The sequence below is a fragment of the Anas platyrhynchos genome, chromosome 15 (genome assembly GCF_047663525.1).
Source record: "Anas platyrhynchos isolate ZD024472 breed Pekin duck chromosome 15, IASCAAS_PekinDuck_T2T, whole genome shotgun sequence".
Classification (NCBI taxonomy): Eukaryota; Metazoa; Chordata; class Aves; order Anseriformes; family Anatidae; genus Anas; species Anas platyrhynchos.
In genome coordinates, this window is record NC_092601.1 from 17,608,877 (window position 1) to 17,628,779 (window position 19,903).

Here is a 19,903-nt window from a genome sequence, read left to right on the forward strand (position 1 = left end):
GGGAAGCGGTGGCACAGCCAAAGCAGGTTTCCTGCCCCCATCTAATGTCTTGCTCTCTTGCATTTTCTCCCCTGCTGCTGTCCCTGCAGCCCGTCTGCCTTTCGTGGAGGCAGCTGGAAGGACGGCAAGCTGCTGCATGCTGTACCAAGACCAGGGGGCTGCACGGGGGAGCCTGCGCCGGGCTCTGCGTGCTGCCTGCAGGCACCACGACCTCTCCAGAGCCACTGATCACAGCTGCCACGAACCAGATGCTTGAGCTCATCCTCAAACCTGCCTCTTGCTGTCACTCAGGCAAAGGACTACCAGGTACGCCTGCTTTGGAGCACAGAGCACTCTCCCCAGGGCTCACTTTGGCGATGAAAGCCAGCCTCCCTCCCACGAAAAACCCACTCGCAGATGAAAAGCATTCGCTGACAGCCAGCGGGAGGGCACAGGCTCAATGCAGCGCCACGCTCTTTGTTTGTGAAAGCCACCTTCTTCCCTCCAGGCCGTCTCTCGTTGCAGTTTCCCTTTGCAGAAAGCGCACACCGCACCGTCCAGCTGTGTCAAACCTCCCCGCCTCGGAGCACATTAGGGCCATTGTCAGCCTAACATTTGAAGCCGGCCGCCCAGGGCTGTGATTTACGCGCATTTTTTGTGATGAAACGCAGCTGGCAAGTGCGCTCTGCTTTCATTCTTGGGGCTCCATTACACTTGGTTTATTTTACCTGCCAGTCGAAATGCAAACAAGCTGTCCGCTTGCTATATATAACCACCCGCTGCCATCAGGCGTGCTCGTGAAGCATGAGGGTTTCATGGGCTTGGCTCGGGAAGCCTCGGAGGGCACCGTGACCGCCTCAGCTGACTCGCTGCGTGACCCAGGTGGAAGAAACACAGCCCCTGGGTCCTGCCTCCTCGTGACAGCTTGTGCTGGGAAGCACGTTACTGTCACCTGCTTACGAAGTTTGTCATCCCGGCAGGGAGCGGAGGGGATTTATACGGCCAGGCCCTCCCCACGCGGAGCAGCTAATGGCGTGAGGGGAAGGAACTGAGCCATTGGTGGTAGTAAAACGTGCCTACAGCTCTGTGGGGAATATCCTAATATTATTCCCCAGGCCAATGAGCACATCCATCGGAACCAGATCAGGCTGCAAGCTCCCCTCGGCATGACTGGCTCTGTTGTTCTCCTGACTCTCCCCTGGCTGCTCGGCGTGTCAGCACTCCAGTGAGTTATTACACTCAGTTTCTGCACTGGAGAGGTGCTGTTCCTGTCTGGTAGGAGTCAGAGGAATGGAAGGATCTCTAGTATGCTTTCCCTTATATAGTAAAAAAAAATATACCAAGAACATACAATCCAACAGAGGAAAACAGAGCAGCAGAGGAGTCGGTTACATTACAGAAAGGGGTAAGGAAAATCCCCGTGAACACCACTCATGGTAGGCTCCCCGTGGAGGGATGTGATTTACACCCTTTGCCATGAAGGCTGCCGAGATCCAGCAGACGGATGTAGCCCTGAGCCAAGACTTTGGGCTGCCAGCATTTGCCATCCATCACGTTACGAAGAAGCACCTCACTTCTTGCCTCTGGTCCTCAATTCCCTCCAACATGGAAACGAAACGTCCCTTTGCCAGGTGTATGTACTCACCCAAGAGCTGCTGCTGGCTCTGAGCAGAAGCCTTGCAGCCTGAAGCGTGCAGAGGGGACAACAAAGCTGGTGGCACTTTTGGGAATGTCCTGGCAGAGTGGACCTCGGAGGGGGAGCAGGGACACCCTGGGCTGGGGGAACCTGCTTACTTCAAGCCCAGCCAGCGCATCAGTTCTTAAAATTGGATCCAAGTTTGAGGAGTGACCAAGCTTTACTAGTTGAAAGTGAGAATCACAGATCAGGATAATATTTTATTGACACACAACTCACAAGGAATTTAAGCAATTTGCTTCAAACACTTCTGAAAGATTCACCTCTGCTTTCTGAGTAAGTGCTGAGCTTTCCAGGCCAAAACAATTTTTCAAGACAAAATCGACAAAACGCTGAAATAGAGCGTCACTAGAGAAGCTGGTTGCTACCTTAAATCACAGAGAATTACTTTTACTCCAGAATAATAAAATGTGCTACTCAAAACCAATACTTCTCATATGCTGATAGGCCACGGACTACTGGGTACCACTAAGGTCAGCTCCAACCTACTCCAAAGACAGCTGCTCTGAACGAAACGTGCCATGGGTGAGAGATCTGAAAACCAATTAAAAGCTCTTTGAACAGCAATAGCTTGGAACAAATACTAATTTGTACTTCTCTTCTGAGAAGTGAATATAAAATAGCATTTCTAGTGCCATTTGATGTAAATTGAGCCTTTTATGTGGAATCATTACAAGTATCAGCAGCTACTTCTGCAAATTCCTCGGGGAAGCCAAGTGGGGGTCTCTCCTCACAATTTAAAAACATCAGAGGTCCCTGGGGATGAATTCAGAGCTCACCCTTCTACAGGGATGTCACCAGCATCTCTCTTGGACAAATGAACAGAACTCTGTCCTTGTGGGACAATTGGGGAGCTGGGAATTGAGCTCTCCTGGCAGGAATAAGCTCGTCTTATCCTTCATGGCCTTGATGGAACGATTTGAGTCCACCACCCTTTACCAGGGCTGAAATAGCCCAGCAGCAGAGGCTGACTGACGACGGGAACAGGACTTGTCTGTGACAGGCACCACTCCAAAGGCATGGCAGAGGTCGTGCTTTTGGAGAGCGCTGCTCCTGCGTGGTTGCTGCAGTACCATGGCACGTTCTCAGACACTCTGGATCTGTCAGCTGCAATGAATGCACAAGAAAATCATCCATTTCTTGAAATTGCCTGGAAGATTAATGTAAGGATTGCCTTCTCCTTTGTGCTTGGCTTTCCTCATCTGTGGGAGTGCCTATTTGTGCCTCGGATAGACAAACGCATAAAGCATAAGAGGAGGGGAAGAAAAAAAAGGAACTCCAAAGCAGCCAATTAACCTTTGAAATACAAGTTGTGCTGATGCTAACTAAGAGCATCCTGTAACCTCCTAATTACCAGCCATGTACGACCTGGCAGTTGGAGGCAGTGCTGGCTGGGAAGCTGGCGGATGCGCTGTGCGGGAGGATCCGATCCTGCTGATGACTGAAATCCCAAAGAAACCCGCTTGCCATCATCAGCTGCCTCCTGCTGCGTGACTCCCCAGCCACAAACTGTCTGTGCTGCCATGAAATCCCCAGTCTAGCTCTGAGAAGAGCAGGCCTGCTAAAGGACAGCTCTGTGCAAAGGTGCTCTGGCATCTCCTCTTCCTCCCCATGAGTCAGCTGCTGCTGCCTCAGCTGTGCCTTTAGCCACAGGACAGGATCCCTGCCTAAAAGAGTGTTATAAATGGGCTGCATGCATTAAATGGGGGTGGTGCCAGCTGTGTTAGCCAAGAGCAGTCAGAGTAATTGTGAGAGCAGACTGCTGTGAGCTTCAAATTCCCCTAAAAATGCATATTCAAGCCTTGGGGGGATTTGGATGTGGACAGGTCGCTCTCAGACATCTGGAGGCAGCACCGTGGGCTGCTGCAGTGCAGACAGAGCACAGCCAAAGGATGCTGCCAAAGCACTGCCCAGCACAGGCATCACCTTGCCCCACAGCTGTGACGAGGGCCAGCAGATAAACGCTGAGAGCTGTCGGGTTTTGCCTCCAGCCTGGCACCTTGCAACCTCGATTCCTCATCCAGAAGTTAGGGACAATAATGCTTGCTTGCCTCAAGAGGGCTCCGTGTGACTTCTCCGCCGAGCGCTGCCATGTCCCGGGATGAAAGGCGAGGTAACACCAGGACTAGTGCCGCTCTCCTCCATGCCATATGTTGCTCAGCACCCTCCTCCCCTCCCACGCACACAGGATTGATGCCTTGGCTTTCAACAGCACCCCAAAATAAAAATGTATATGGTGTGCCCATCTATTTGCAAAGCCACCGATGTCCGTATGAAGTCTGAGAAGCCAGAAAAGAAAAGCAAGCAACCGCTAATGATTTTTTTTTTAAAGGGGATTGGGCATTTCCTTACAGATGGTGAGGTCTGGGGAGGGCTTCCCTGCGGGCTGTTGCAATGATTGCAGCCCAGTTTAATAAAACCAGTTGATGGCTGTTCAACAGAACAAGCAGCAAGAATCACGACCAGGGAACTTGCTTCAACTGTTCCATCCAGAGCAAATGTCTCCATGGTAGGTGATTTTTTGCAGGGCTTCAGAGCCCATACTGCTGTCTGCAGGCACAGAGGGCAGGAGGTGTCCCCAACGGGAGCCCCTGAACCCTGCTCTCTGGGTAACACCAATGAACCTCAGGGAGAGAGCAAAGAGAATGAGAGCCAGGAGAACAACAGAGAGTAGCTATCCTTGTAAGCAGGCTCCTAAAACCTTGGGGAATGGCAAAAGGAGACAACAGTAATGCCCATGCCTGGTTAACAGCCCGGGGAAGGCTCACACCTCGCCTTGTAATGCCTGGTCTGAGCAGAGGTGTGCTGTGACTGAGCAGTGTCTGTCACACGGTAACCAGAAAGCTGTGATTAAACTGTTTTTCCTGGCGTGGAGCATGGCATAACCAAAACGAGCCTGTCTCGCCTCCCACCATCCCAACATCACGCTGTGGGTTCGTGACAGCTTTGCCCAGGCATCTGCTCCTTATCTCCGCACAAGACCAGCCCCCCACCACGAGCCTTGCAGCCAATTCTCACACGAGGGGGTCTGTGGGTTCTGAAATCGCCACGCCTTGCTTGCAGAAGCCCCCAAACTTTAATGCCAAACAGTTTGGGAGCCCAGAGCCTTTTTCTTTTGCTTTCGGATGGTGTCTCAGACTTGAGCGATGCCCAGGAGGTCATTCAGTTGATAGCAGAGTGCTTGCATGAGGTGTTTCGAAGCTGGGCTCTGACAGCTCCACGGCTCGTTATAGCAGAGACACTTTGCAGTCAGGCACATGGAGGAACTTTTACAAGTTTCACTTCAAAATTCCTCCCTTTTTATTGGGCCCAAGCTGGGCCATGCCTGTGAGCAAAGCTGGCGGGAGTCTGACGTTCCCTAGCCAAAAGCCTTGGGATCTGTATTGCCATTGGCTTTGAGATGGTTTAAAGCAAATCTTTTACAAGGTAAAATTCAATATAAACCTGCTAGCTTGAGTTTTCCTTTGTTAGCAGCAAGGATGCAATTATCACAATTTGCCTTTGTACGAGTGATTGTGGACAGACTCCATGCGATCCCTGGGCTTTCTCGCTGCAGCCTGCCTAAAGTTTTCCCCCAGCACCCATCAACGGCAATATCCAAGGACTGACAAAGCTGTATCCGCCTGACAAAAGAGTATCCATGCAGAAACACAGCCGCTGTGAGGAATGAATGGTCTATTCAAAGGTGACTGACAAGGTGTATTTCCTAATTTTAAACCTTGTTGTGGAACAGCTAACCAGACAGAAAGCTGACAGCGACAGCTCTTTCTTTGTTGGGTTTGGACCCTTTCTGCTGTAAACGTGAACTAATTTATTGTTGTACAGCCGAGGTTCACGTGTTTTAGCTGAGTACTCGCTTTTCTGAAAGAAAATATGCCTCAGACGGCATAGAAGATGGCATATGGCAGTACAAAACACCTAAGTGGGAAGAAAATAGAGGAGTAACACTTTGGAGGATTGTTTGCCATAGTCCCGAGAAGGACTGAATCCTGGGAAATGATGGAGAAGAAAATGCAGAGCTTCTTGTCCTGTCTGCCCTTCCTCCTGAGTCGACAGACTATGGCACAGAGAGAAGGAGTAGCATTATAAATACTCTCTTGTTCTTTATTCTGCAGGGGAAATTTGGGGGAACGTTGGTGAACCTTTGGCCAGAAAATCAGTATGAGGATCTCCTGGCCCTTCTAGGAAGCATTTTCCGAACCCAACATAGAGGCAGCATGAGAAACTCCAGAGCACATCTTCAGGAAACGGTTGAAAGTAACCAATTTTTCTGAGAAAAAAAAAGCACAGCTTTCCCCAGAGTGACCAACTGGAGCTACCAGATGACTCACCCCTCTCTCCCACCCTACAGCCCCTTGGCTCCCATCAGCCCACAAGGACAAGCTGTCCTCCGCTGCCAGCACTGCTTTCTGCCATCACCACATTCAGACTAATATTGGGAACAGCATGATTTCTCTTTCCTCCCTCCAAGCACTTAAAAGAAAGACCTACTTGCACCCTAGGAGATCAAATTAAACAGTTTGGAGCCTCCAGGGAGAAACTCAATTTTTTTTTTCTTTGTTGCTTTTAGCATTGCCTGACAGTTGAAGTTTTTATTTAAAGGTCCAGGATCAAAGGAGAAATTTCGACCTGGGTTATCTGCACAACGAGGTGCAGCTCCTGGGGAGGTCAGTTTCATGCCCACACACCACCATGCACCGCCACCATCAGACCAAAGGGGCTGATTTCCCCTAGAACAACTCACGCCTGTATGAATAATTCACAGCAAATAACTTACACCGTCGGGCTCTGAGCTGCCAGGTCCTAACACACACATTTAAACTCTCCACACCTCAGTGGTGCTGACAGCCGCCTTCCAGGCTTTTCACACACAGAACAATGCTTCTGCTCGACACACGCCATCAGGATCAGCCCCTCGATCCCATTTGGTGCTTCCCACCTGTATGAAAACCTCTTGCTCTTCCTTCTGGCATGGCTTTGCCAGAGCCAGCCCATGCCACCATGCAAACAGGGAGCACCCCAGTCACTGCAGGGAGCCAGCACACGGCGAGCACCCAACACCACAAACCCACGGGGCTCTCGAGGCCATCCCCGCACTCACCTGCTCGTGGTACTCGATGCCCATGCTCAGCGTGTTGATGAGAATGGCGATCATAATCCCCCGGTTGAAGTACTTGCTTTCCACGATCCTCTTCAGCTTGCTGCCGAACGCCTTCCACAGGCGGGTGACCTTGTTCCTCTCCTTGGGCTTCTTCTTCTTCCTCCTCCTCCTGCTGCGCTGCTGCTGGAGCTGGTCCCTGTGGTCGCCGTGCCGCAGGTCCTGGGTGAACTCGTAGACGCCGTTGCTGTCGGAGTCGCAGCTGTCGGACTCGCTGAAGGCGAACTCGGGATCTTCCAGGAGGCTGGCGCAGAAGGGGCAATCCTGCAGCTCGCAGGTCAGCGTCCCCCCCGGCGGGCTGGGCAGCGGGCAGGCCGCGCTCAGCCCCGACAGCCGGCTGGATGTCCGCCGCAGACCTGCAAGGGGAGACGTGCACCGTGAGCCCTGCACACCCACGGCCTCCCCTCGACATGGTGGACAACCCTCTGTGTCCACGCACACCCTCGACATGGCGTACTGCCCTCTGTCCCCCCACACAGGCAGTGCTGGTCTCTGTTACACCTAATACAGCCTTCTAGCACTCTATCTAACCAAGCAATTCTCATTTTGCCTCAATTTTCCCTTCTGTTCCGCTCTGCCCAAGCCCTGACACCTACCCTCTAGCCCCCTCCATGGTTGTGGGGCTGAGGGACCCGTCTCCGCACAGCATGGGGGCCATTTTGTGCTCTGCTGCTCAGGGAGGACTGACTGGCACACCTCTCACTTCCAATTATTTTTGATTATATCTGACCAGGCTAATGTCATTAGTGGTGATCTGAGCACTATCAAGCTGTTACACACGATTTAGGTAGAGCTTCCATTTAGATAGTAATGAGGTGGGAGAGAGAAATGGACCAAAGGTGGCTACAGACCACGGATCACAGCTCGGAGGGTCACGTAGTCCCTTTAGTCTCCTTCATCCCTCCTTCAGCCTTTAATAAAGCTCAGGTGTATTCGTTGCTTGAGGCACATGACTGAGTGTGCAAGGTATTTTAAAATCAAACAAACACATTACCACATGGTTTGTGGTGTGAGGAGAAACGCTGGCTGCCGTCACAGAGCCAGGGCACACAGACGATGTGGCCAAGCGTAATGAGGATGAGTCAGGTGGAAACGGAACCAGATTTTGTTTCCTCATATTCAGGAATGAAATTCCTGATTTCATGATATTTAGGAACCAGATACTAATGACAGGGAAAAAACAAAAACAAAAACAAAAAAACACACAAGAAACAAAACAGGAATGTAATAAATACCACTTGAATGTGATCCTTCCAACAAAATGCCATCAAACCATTAATGAACATCTTCCTTGATGGAAAATAAGGTGTAGGTGACACTTTTCCCCTGGTACATGCCCCTGCCTGGAGGTTGGATGGAGATACAGACACATTTTGGGGGGGACCAGGCACAAAGGCAGTGGATGCTCCTGGCTCTGGGCCCAGGAGCTTGGAGCTCACCCAGCAGTAACACTGCTGATTTCAGCCATTCCTGGCTGACACTCGAGGACATCTTTAAAGAGAAGGCAGCAGCAAACAAATAAAGCACCTTGTTAGATTGAAAGCTGGGTTCTGACAGGAGACAAAATATATTTTACTTGCTTGAATGTCACTGAGATATCACTGGCTTTCAAAACAGTCTCGCAGGAGAGAACTGTCCTCCTTTTGGTCTTTACATCAAAGATACCAGGAAAAATATTTGCCCCCTTACTCAACCTGCAAGCAGCAGTGGTCAGCGTTGCACACCAGCTTGGTGTTTCTGCTTGGGACCAGTCAGATGAGGAAACACTGGAACATGGACCCAATAGTGCAGATGGCAGAGGCAGTGGGCTTGCCAGATGTCCTGAATGCTATCAAAGTGTTAAAAATTATATGAAAAACACTGGCGCCGCAGATGTCTTCAAAATACCAGAGTCTCCTTGGCTGCCTGCTAAAATAACCTCACAGCATTGCAGGGCACGAGAATGCGGAGGAACAGGCTGTACTTTGTGCTGTTCAATTCCACAACAAAAGAAGGGAAGAGAATACTCTCTCCCACAATTGCATCTTTCCCAGCGGACACCAACCTTGCTTCCAGCTGGGCCTGAGAGTGCCCTGGCTGCTAATGCCTGCTTAATGCTCTCAATTATCACTTGTGTGCTCCCCTTGCACAAATCTTGCAGTGAACAGACTCTGCTTGTTGACTGGTAAGAGTGGAGAGAGAATTAAGCGAAACGGCCCTTTGTTTGCCCAAAGGGGCACAGGAGGGCTGGGGGGAGCTTGTGAGCCCACCCTACCTTCCCTGTCTGGCACAGGGTGGAAGGGAAAGGCTGGGCATGGACACATTATGAGACGGGATCTCCAGATGGATTTGGCCAACTTACTTCCCATCCTAGCCCCTGTGCTTCTCAGGGTGCCACATAAAGCTGCTGCTCACCAGCAAAGAGCTGCTGCGTCCACCTACTTCCTCTAGATAAAACCACATTTCTGAGAGAGACAAAAACAGTTTCAGGAGATTTGTTTAAAACATTTTGTTATCCTCTGGGCTAAAATGCCTCTGTGAAAAGAGGATACTATAATTGAATTATTAACAGCAACTCCATCTAACCTCAAGCTTCTGAAGAACCACCAGAGACCACGTGAAAATCTCCAAAGTCACTGGAGTGGCCCTGGGGTGTTGCAGGTGTGATTGAGATCTGGGGCTTCCTTTGTTGGGATGTGCCCCAACAGCAGATCCCCCTGTGAGCACGGAGAACCAAACCTCTGACTTGAGCGCTGCCTTCCAAGCAACAGCTTTTCTGCTCGTCCTTGGTTTCCCAGTTCCAGACTTCTGTGGAGCCTGGGCTTTTATCTCAAGGTAAATACACAGTCTCATAATAACCTTCATTAACTTGCATAGTTAAAGATGTAACAGTGATTCATATAAAGCCCTTGCTTAACAACGGAAGAACATTGCAACTAACCTTGCCCCTCCTGCCCTCCTGCTAAGCTTCCAAAAGTACAGAAATGTCTGCCGAAGGCAATTTCTCTATAAACAATCCACTTTACCCTTTTGTATGGTCACTTAAAAAAAAATATTAACAAAGACAAGCCACCCAACCTCTTTGGCAAGCAACCTTTACTGTGACCTCCCTCAAGCTAGGCTTGGTATTTTTTCAGCACATGCATCACTAGGATAAATATTTGTGTCCATGCACACACAGATAAACAGTTTTGGAAAACACAGGCATTGATAAAAACAGATTATGAGTTTGGCTTAAAGAGATTAAAAAAAAAAATAGAAGCTTGATCTTTTTGACTTTTTACTGTTTGAGGGCTTAAAACTATTTTTTAGGTGTTAGCTCCAGCCATGAGGACTGGAAAAAATTTGCAAAATAGAAACCTAAGTGTTGCATGTAATCACTACACCAGCACTGGATGATTTATATGAGAACAGAGATAAAACTGCACTAACTAGCAATGCTGATGTGGCTGCAGTCTGTACAGATAAGAATGGGACAGAGGAACACGAGTCCCTCACATGTTTTTCATTCAGTCAGACTGAAGGGAGATCCAAATCTGCAGTAACACTCAATTCTACATTTCTTCTGCACATGGTGAAAGAGGAGAGGGGAAGCATCTAATGGGAAAGGAGCCTTCAGCAGTGGCCTAAAGGCACTCATCCTGCATCTTGCTTTACTCAATGACTGCAAATACAAGGCTAGAAGGAGCAGAGCTCTCAGTCCCTCAACCCGTCCTACTTTTGTCTTCTGTGCTTAGCTCAAACATCATTCACAAAACAGCTGCCATCTTCAGCACCCTTCTTGGCTATCATTAACCCCTTAACTCTTGAGCTATTTGCCCTATGCCCAGTTCTCCTAAGCAAAAATATCTGCTCGTTTGTCCTTACCATGCTCTCCTACCAGTTGCTGCAGCTTCCCATAAGAATCCGTGCCCAAATTTACAGGGCTGTTAACCACCGCCACAGGTGAGTTGCCGTTCTTCTTTCCTTTGGGAACCGGCACAGAACTGCCTTTGCTCGTTGGAGAAGGCAGGATGGTAGGATAGTTGCTGCCATGGTTGGAGAGTCCGGCAGTCAGTTTAATGCTTGCAGGGGCATTGGAAGACTTACAGTTCACCTGTGGTCCTTCAACGTGACAGTCTGCGTGGTAAATGCTGTGCACAGACTCTGAATCTGGAGGAGGTGCGGGGCTCTGCAAGTTGGGTGATGAGGAAGGAAGCATCAGTTTGCCTCCAGGTTTCATGACCTTGAGTTCCAAGTCACAAATCTCAGGGTTGGAGCGCGGCCCCCGAGGGCTCCCGTTGCTGATGTGGTAGTGGTGGTGGTGGTGGTGGTGGTGGTGGTGGATGAGGTGGTGGATGGAGGTGATGCGCTTTTTGCCTCGGCGGCTCTGCCCATTCGTGGTGCTGTTTGGGTTCACTTTTTTCCTGCGCTTGCTCTGCCAGTTATTGTACAGGCGTATCGTCCGCCGTTTCACCTTCCTGAAGATGTGGCAGATGTACTTGAGCAGCTCCTCGTAGCAGCTACCTGGCTCCGAGAAGCTGGCAATTGTGCTGTCATTGGAGAGATAACGGGCCCGCTGCTCCTGCATCAGCTGGTTCTCCCGCTGCTTTGTTTCAGAAAACTGTGTTGCTATCACAACCAGGCACAAGTTAATCATGAAGAAGGAACCAACCTGGAGAAAACAAAACAAAAGGAGTTAGCAGAGACTCTATGGAGCAACACGTGCACTTCACCACCACATGCTGTCCGGACTTGAAGCATTGTTCTTAGAAATCCCAAGATTTCCAAATGTGCCAAATCTCAGGGTCTGCTAACCAAATGTTATGTCAACATGAGCCTGAGCTGCTAAATTTGCTCCTAAACCACGTTAAATTGTTCTGGCGATGGTGAAGAAAGCTGTTAACAATAGCCTTCACCACTTTACTCCCTTCAGCGGTGATGACATTTGCCACTAACGCAGGGTGCATGAAACACAACGTGATCAGTCACCACAGCAAAACAGATTACTAGGAACCACCCGGCCAACCCACAAGGAAAGATGGCCTGCAGTCCTGCTTGTGCTGAACTCAAACTGCCTCCTCCTCCAGGCACTTCACGCCCTGGCACAGGCACCCTCATTTTGAGCAGGACAGTCAGGGTCCTTGTGTTGGTACCCTTGTACCTTTCTGGCACAGGGAAATACATCTCCAGGAGACTCAGTGCTCCTGCAGAGGCCTGATTTACTGCCTGGGTGAGCTGACGTGCTCTTGGGTGATATCAGGTTTTCAAAATGAAGTCCCAAGGACAAGAATGCGAAGTGACCTAAGACTACATCCTTCCCTCAGCTGCTGAGTCCACAAACTGGCTTTTCATCACTTGAGTTCATAAATCAGCCAAAGGAAAATGTCAGATATTCCCATCAGAGGATCTCTGCCCTTAGGCGTGAAAGGGACTGACGTCAAGAAAGTGCCACTGCCTACATGGCCAAACCTCTGTGCTGGGCTCAGTAGGAGACGTATGGATTTAATCTGGGCCATTGTCTGGAGAATCCTCGGGGGAAGCTGGTGGGAGATGGTTTGTGGTGTTATTCCCCAATCTGTAATATCAGCCTGGAGAGGGCTTGAGAAGCAGCAATTCCCAGCTCCAAGTGACTTGGGGATTAGTCACCTGGCTTTTCTGCAGGGATCCGCATGCAGACAAGAGCTCAAAGGAGTGGAACGTAAATCTTCACCATGCATGGCAAGTTGCTAAAGGCTCAAAAATCACTGACTTCAGAATGCTATCCATTACTGGGAAACTCTCACACTGCCCTGATTCACACAGTGGTGGGAGCTGTGGTGGTTCGACTTTCCAAGGCCTTCAAAACCACAGAGATGGACAGAATTATATGCAAAAACACCCAGCCACAACAGCACTTTGAAGTGCCTTTGTCCCACGTCCTACCTGACATCTGTACAGAATTTTTCTCCCTGCTCTCCTCCTGACTTAAGCATTTCTTTTCCACAGATGTAGACCCCTGGGGAGGGTTGTGCCCTTTTTTAAAAAAAATGAGAACTCTGCTAACCTGGGATGACAGCTCCTGAGGGAAACCTCCAGTGAATAATACTTTGTTTCTAGGAACAACAGCACCGTTAAGACCTCAGAAAGGTGTGCTGCTATTATTACCATTATTTCAAAGGCTCACGGGAAACTCAGCAACTGTTTGAGTGCCCTTCATTGAAATAAGCTGTATCTCTGCTTTTTGTTCTGATCAGCAGTTGCTTGGCAAGGCACGATAGTTAGGACACACCAAGGTGACAAGACCAAGACTGGGGGACTAAGAGGGAGGGAAGACCATATGGCTTGACAAGCTGTGACTATGCATCACGTGTGACACTAAAAAGTGCAGAGCCTGTTGTAGCCAATAACCTGTCCTACAGCACTAATCACAACCTGCATGATTACCCTTTATGATGGGAGGAAGGTCTCATTCTGAATCCCAGTTGGCTCTGTGAAAAGCCCAGGAAACATCTTTACCCCACAAGGACAAGGAATGGGAGCATTTCACGGTTCATACTTACTATTATAAGTAATATAAAATATATAAAATTGTAAAAAGAATGTGCATCCATCACATAATACATGATGTCAACCCATCCTTCCAGGGTTATAACCTACAGAAAGACAGAGAAAGAAAGCGTGAGAACAGGAGTCAACCAAAAAAGTTAGTCAACATCAGTCTTCTGGTACTCATCACTCCACAGCATCCCTCAGCATCCATCCGGACCCGCTGCACTTCTTTTCCTAGTCGGCTTAGGATGGCAGCAATGTGTGACCAAAGGACTGGCCTGAGGTTTCCACAGAAATCTGGCACAATTCAAACGATAAAACAATACAATAAAACACCTGAAACACTGGTTTTGAGCCAATGCAAAGAAATTCTAAGGAAGGTTTATAAACAAAGCAGAGGCCTTCCTGCGCAGCGCGCTGGGCTTTTACCTTAGGATCCTGGTTTTGTAATGCTACCTGCAAAATTTTTAAGTTTTTAAGCCCATTTTGTCTCTGTAAAAACTGATTTCTGTGTGATACTTACTCGCTCACCATTGCAACTACATCACCAACATCATAGCAGGAAAACATCTGAATGGAAGACAGTTACTTTAATTAAACAGAGAACTGATTTCATACTTGTTTTCTCGATCTTCCTTCTACTAAAAAAGAAGCTGAGGATTTAATTAACACCACGCAGGCTGTGTACACAGCAAAGCAAATGATGCCATGTAATTTACACTTTTTATTTAGATAAAACGTACCAAACTTCTAGTGCCATTTTGCTACTGGTGTTAGAGCTGAAGCTCCAGCGCAACTTCCAAGCAAATCAAAGCTCCTTTCTGAATGAACTTGCACTGATGCATCCTGTTTGCTATGCCTGATGCCAGCCTTAGTGGCCCTAGCACAAAACCCAGAACTGCCTGCTGCCTTCAATCTCAGTGGCATCATTCCCAAGTTTAACCATGCCTGCAGCGATGGAACTGAGTTACTGAGCCTGCCTGAGACTGTCAGAGCTCACGAGTGCTGGAAGAGAGACACTTCTAACTCCTAATTCCTCTCACCCTAAAGTCAAACGTGGCGATAACTTACCAGTGAGTTTTCAAACCCACTTCCCACGTTGAAGCACACTTAACACCCACCACTCAGCAGGGTGAGAGGGAGCCATCGTCAGTGCTCGCACCACCTCTGCAGCAAGGCAGCACATACAGGCCCACACGAAAACCAATAAACCTGATCTGCCATGGAGCAGGTAAAAATCATCTCTGCAGCTGTTACACTCTGTCTGCATTACTAAAGACTTGGAGCAATCACATCTGATGACGTGCTGACTGCATTTACACAAACTGCACCCACCTCTCCTGGTCCTCATTATGTGCATTAGATATTCTTTCACATCACATCCTCACTGCTGGTTAGGGATATACAGGTGCCAGAGAGCAATGCTGTGCTTCCAGTGGCGTGGATTGAACAAAAATGAAGAGAATGCTTTTGGTCAACGTGAACCCCAGAGACTGATCTCTGGTGGAAAGCATCCAGCAACAGACACGTTCTGTGCTGTTATTCCCCCTCAAGTCTGAGAACAGGTTAAGCTGTCTGGGCAGACACTGGCAGCAATCAGTCTGTTCAGCGGTGTGAAATGGACAGGCAATCAAACTCAAACTGCCCTTTTCTGCCTTTCTTTTAACACGGCTGAAACATTTACAGAGAGCACAGTTCTTTCCAGCCCCTTCCCTTGTGTGTGTGAGCAGTCGATGATCCCTCTTTTCTTTGCAGTGCTTTGTAGGTTCACCAGGAAAACGGAGGGATCATATGGGGGGGAGGAAAAAGGCTAAACCAAATCACTGCCTAAGAAATTGTCTCCTTTGGGCTGTCCAAAGTCCCCTCCTTCCATCCCCTCTGTTTAGACGGGTGTCTCAGAGTGAGGCCACCCCAGCTGCCACGGCAGGTGCTCCATCCATTTACACTCAGGGAGGAAAAATGAGCCCAGGGACTCTGAGCATATCTGCTACACCTCCTCGCCAAATAAATGTACGAAACCGATTAAACACAGAGCCCTCCTCTACAAAAGGAGTTACCTGACGGCTGCTGTTGGGATTCTGTAAGCACTGCCAGCCCCCCACCTGGGAAGCAGCTGCTGAGACAAGAGTGAGGGCCAACCAAACATTTAGAGAGGTATTTTTCTTGCATGCTAGACAGCATTTTCAGCAAGAATTAATCAACACACCACATTTCTCCTCTGGAGGGCTGAAAATGCTCATCCAGCTCACAGAATATTTAAGATGTAATTAGAATTTGCATTATTTACTACTCACTTGTAAAGCACAGGGACACAGGAGGAATACACAGACCGCTGGGCTTTTGTTCTCCTGTTTGACATCTTTGTGGGTTCATTCTTGGGCTCATCACCCAGTATAAATGCAGCAGTACCTAGGGGAGGATTCCCGAGCTGCCGAGGATTAGAGAGTACTAACAATCCTGTAAGGGAGCATGCTCACAGACATCTGTCTTCTTTTTTTAATCAAATAGCTCCGGAGAAATGCAGGACAACACACATGCATGGCCACCTGTCTGGACTGAAACGGTCTCTATGACTTTTATAGCCTGATTCTTGCCATGCTGAGGCCTTCTTTCAGGCTGTCCTTTAAAGCACTCCAAATGACTTTACATGTGCATTTTTATCTACTCCAGGATCCCGTTGCATATCCCCAGGAAGGCCTTGGTGTAAATGGGAACCAGACCATCTGAATTTGCCAACAGCTGGTCTATCCACCATGAGCTAAATTCTTTAACTATTTTTGGAACCAAGTCAGAGGCATCTGCACTGGTGCAAGGTTCCCTGCTGCAGTACAGCATCTGATCCTATACATTTATTCTCAGAGCAGAAGAACTCAGAGGGAAAGCTAACAACTCCTTCTATTCTCCCATGAACACTGATACATTTCTTCAGTACTACACGGACTACTGTTCCTCCCTTGAGGCATCCTGGATGCAATATCACCTACTTTGCTAAGCAGAAATGACTTCTTCCACTCTGCAGTTTCCAATCTGATTAATCCACTTGACTGCAGTGCCAGCATTTGGCCCTCCAAGCTCTTTACAGATGTCTTCCAAGGACCTGGAGCACCTTTCTTGTGCTTTCCAATCTCGGCAATCCATTCTCAGTAATTAAATTCTGTTCAAACCACGATTGTTCACAGACAGACATATTAAACAGCCCCTCCAAATGTACCAGTTCAAAGCTTCCAACAAACGCAACATACAATTATTTATCAACAGAGATAAGATGGCAAGAAACACGTTTTCTAATTCTGCCCTGATAAAAAAAGATGCTCGAGATATGTGGCCCACTAAAATCATCAGCTGCAGGGAAGTAGCTGAAAGATTCAATTAAGATGATTGGTTAGCATGCTCTGGAGGGTGCTGCCAACTGCATTCACATGCTGCGGACCCAGAGGGAAAGGAGGATTTGCCCCCTTAGCATGGCAAAAGGAGCTTGGCCTCCAGAGGACTGAGGCTCTGGTCAGAGAACAGAGATGTCACCTATCCATGGGAGATCCTGTGTGATGCTCAGTGCAATTCTTGCCTGCTCACTCAGCCCTGTACATCTTACACAGCAAGGAGAGGAGAAATTGTTTTTTCTCCCATTAATACCTCAGAGGCAAGACTGAGTGCCCTGACTCTTGCACCTGATTCACTCTCCCATCAGAGCAAGGATTTAACTGAAAGCTCACCGAGGTGAATGGAAATACAGATTTTGACTTCATCGACCTTTGGCTCAGACACCATTCATGCAGTCTCTTGTCCAGCAGCCCCTGAACACCACGTTCAGGTGAGCAGGATGGGAGCAGACAGTCAGGTTTCTTAAGTCTCCTGTTTTGTGATTCTGCTCCTCTTGGTTTGCTCACGCCACAATAATCTCATCAGCTCTAACAACGATGCTCATCTGATTTATGGTAGCGTAATTGGGGACAGAATCAGGTCTTCCAGTCAAGCTAATCAGAATCAATCTAAAACTCCAGAGTGGAAATCACAAGGGAGATGTAGATTAAAGACACTGGCAATTAACTCAGACCTCCTCATTGTTCCCAGGGAGACAGGAGGTTTACATTGTTTTTTTCTGGGGTCACTTGAAAGGTCTCTGCAGAACAATTTCTTTTATTATGTCAAGAAGTTTTCACCATAAAAATCCTTGTCCTTGTACTCTGCCAAAATTTTTGCAAGTTCTTGGCTATAATCCATTCCAGAGCAGGTTATTTTTTGCTTTAGTGTCACTTAAGAAAAAGGAAAAAAAAATAAAAAAGAATCATCTGGGGAATAAAAAAACAAACCCAAACACCACAACACCCAAACTCCAACCCAAACAACTTTACTTAATAAAGTCAAACACTGAATTCTTTTCTGTGTATTGAAAAGCACTAATGGTTGGTGCCAGATAGATCACTGCAGACAAATCAACCTTGAGATGCCACTCCTGCGATTAACTGAACGAACTTCATGTGCAGAGACAACATCCTCAGGTATGGGAACCAAAATTAGTGTCTCACACCTTGACCAAAACCCCTAAAACGCATAGCTCTGGTAATAAAAAAATCCTTAGCTGTTGATTTCAGAATTGCAGGTGCTTGTTCAGCTCGGCACCTGGCTGAAGCAGGAGGTGATATATAGAGAAACCCAAGCGTTTCCAAACCATTTGAAGTGTTCATTTTAATTGACATATATAATTTGCACTCAGTCTGTTTTGGCCTAACCTGGGTCCTCTGGGGACAAGATGGGCATTATCTGCATCAAAATCAATTACGTTAAACTGAACAGCAACTGAGTACTGCCACGATCATTATTAGTATTATTTTAACCTTTTATCTTATTTCCCTGGCTGTGCTGCACAATTTTTCTTTTTCTTTTTCATAAACTTCATCAAGACAAGATACAGTGATATAAATTGTGAAAGGTATTAATTACTATGATGTTCTCAGTGAATTTTACAAGGCTTTCAGTATTCATTTCAGAAAGCCTTATCTCTGTATTTTGCCCTCTCAGGAACACTGACTTGGCTAGCAAGTGCTGACCAGTGCAAAATGAAGTATGCCTTTTCTGTATGCAATGTGCTTGGCAGCTAATCAAATCACTAACTATTTTTGAAGCCAATTTCATAATTTTAATTATTTTCTCATGACACATGTTGTTAAGTAACCTCCACAGTCAGAAAAACAGGTTTTATTGTATTCTGAGTAAGGTCCTTTGAAGAGATTCTCCTTTCACTTTGAGGGCCTGCTCTCTTTACAAAGCAGCTTTAGACATTTTGTTATATGTTGGGAGTCTTGCAAAGCACGCCTCTGCTCTGAAAAGCAGCCCTGCAAACCAGAAGATAAAAGGAAATGGTGCAACCTTGCATTTGTCTTGGATTGGAGACAACCTCTCAAGTTTGCCCCATGAAAGTCTGAGCCCTGGTTAGCACTACCAATGGTGGATCCTGAAAAGCAGAGTGCAGCCAGCGTGCAATAAGGTTGGACAGGTCGCTGATGCTGTTACTGGTGGCCCTGAGCATCACAAAACTGAATTTAAGAGCTTAAAATTGCATCAAAACTCAACAACTTCTTCTGCAAAAGCAAGGTTAGTCGCTGTTTCCCCATTTTGCACTAAATAAAGCAAGATCTTCATCTGATAGCAAAAACATCACTGATTTCAGATGACTGCTGCTTATAACAAATCACATCTCAGTCCATATTCATGAGGTTTGATTTACGGTGATAATTATCCTGTCTTCATTGTTTGTGTAAAGTATCTTATGCACAGGGAATGTATTTAACTGTTTAACTTCAGCAATAATGAGTCCATTATCACAAAGAGACATCAATCAGTTTTATAGCTGAGCAAAGCTGAAGGATGAAGCATCTGCAGCAAAAAGGGAACCTTATCCAGGCTGAGAGCCCTGTTACAGCTGGGTGTGCCATACAGGGACAAACAACAGCACTCCTCCAAACACTGCTGTCAGGATCTGTATCGGTTTGGGGTACTGGCCCCAATGCAAACAGCACGGGTTTTTGTTATTGCTATCGTTTTACCTTGCTTCAAATTATAGTAGAAACTATTAGGGACAAAGGGTGCACAGCTTCAAGTGGAATTAGCCCTCTGCAGGACTATGATGTGAACGTGTTCCAGGTGTCCCAGCTTTACTCATTGATGCTAATCAAAAGGGGGCTCATTCTGCAGGATGGATTTGCCAGCTCACAGTCTGCAGGCAGTGGTGTGGGGACTGTGGGACAAGGGAACTGAACCCTGGGCTTGGTATATGGGTCTCACCTCACACTACAGGGTGTGATAGCAACAACTGATGATGGAGCAGCTTTGGGGCAATCAAGCAAATCAAGATTTCCCTGTAGGAAGTGTTGATGCCCCCTCAGAAGACTAGCAGTTTTTTTGTTTTTTTTTTTAAATCACCTAACTTGACACCCATATTAAGTGATGCCTTGCTGCAGGCACCTCTCTTTGTACCCTGAATACAGAAGTCTGATTCCTGAGGTAGGATGAAAACACTCCAAAGCTGCAGAGTTTGTAGCAAGTTTCTGTGCAATTCTGGGTCCCTCCAATACCTCCCTCAG

At 47.7% G+C, this 19,903-nt stretch overlaps 1 protein-coding gene across 4 annotated transcripts in view; it reads right to left on the reverse strand.

Annotated features, from left to right (window-relative positions):
• Positions 1–19,903, reverse strand: part of CACNA1H (calcium voltage-gated channel subunit alpha1 H) — a 220,693-nt gene that overhangs the window by 73,335 nt on the left and 127,455 nt on the right. For all 4 annotated transcript variants that reach the window (XM_038186945.2, XM_038186946.2, XM_038186943.2 and 1 more), the window contains 3 exons: positions 13,334–13,426; positions 10,680–11,466; positions 6,777–7,189 (listed from right to left, as the gene is read on the reverse strand). In XM_038186945.2, coding sequence (XP_038042873.2) covers positions 6,777–7,189; positions 10,680–11,466; positions 13,334–13,426 — 1,293 coding nt within the window. The remainder of the gene's footprint in view (positions 1–6,776; positions 7,190–10,679; positions 11,467–13,333; positions 13,427–19,903) is intronic.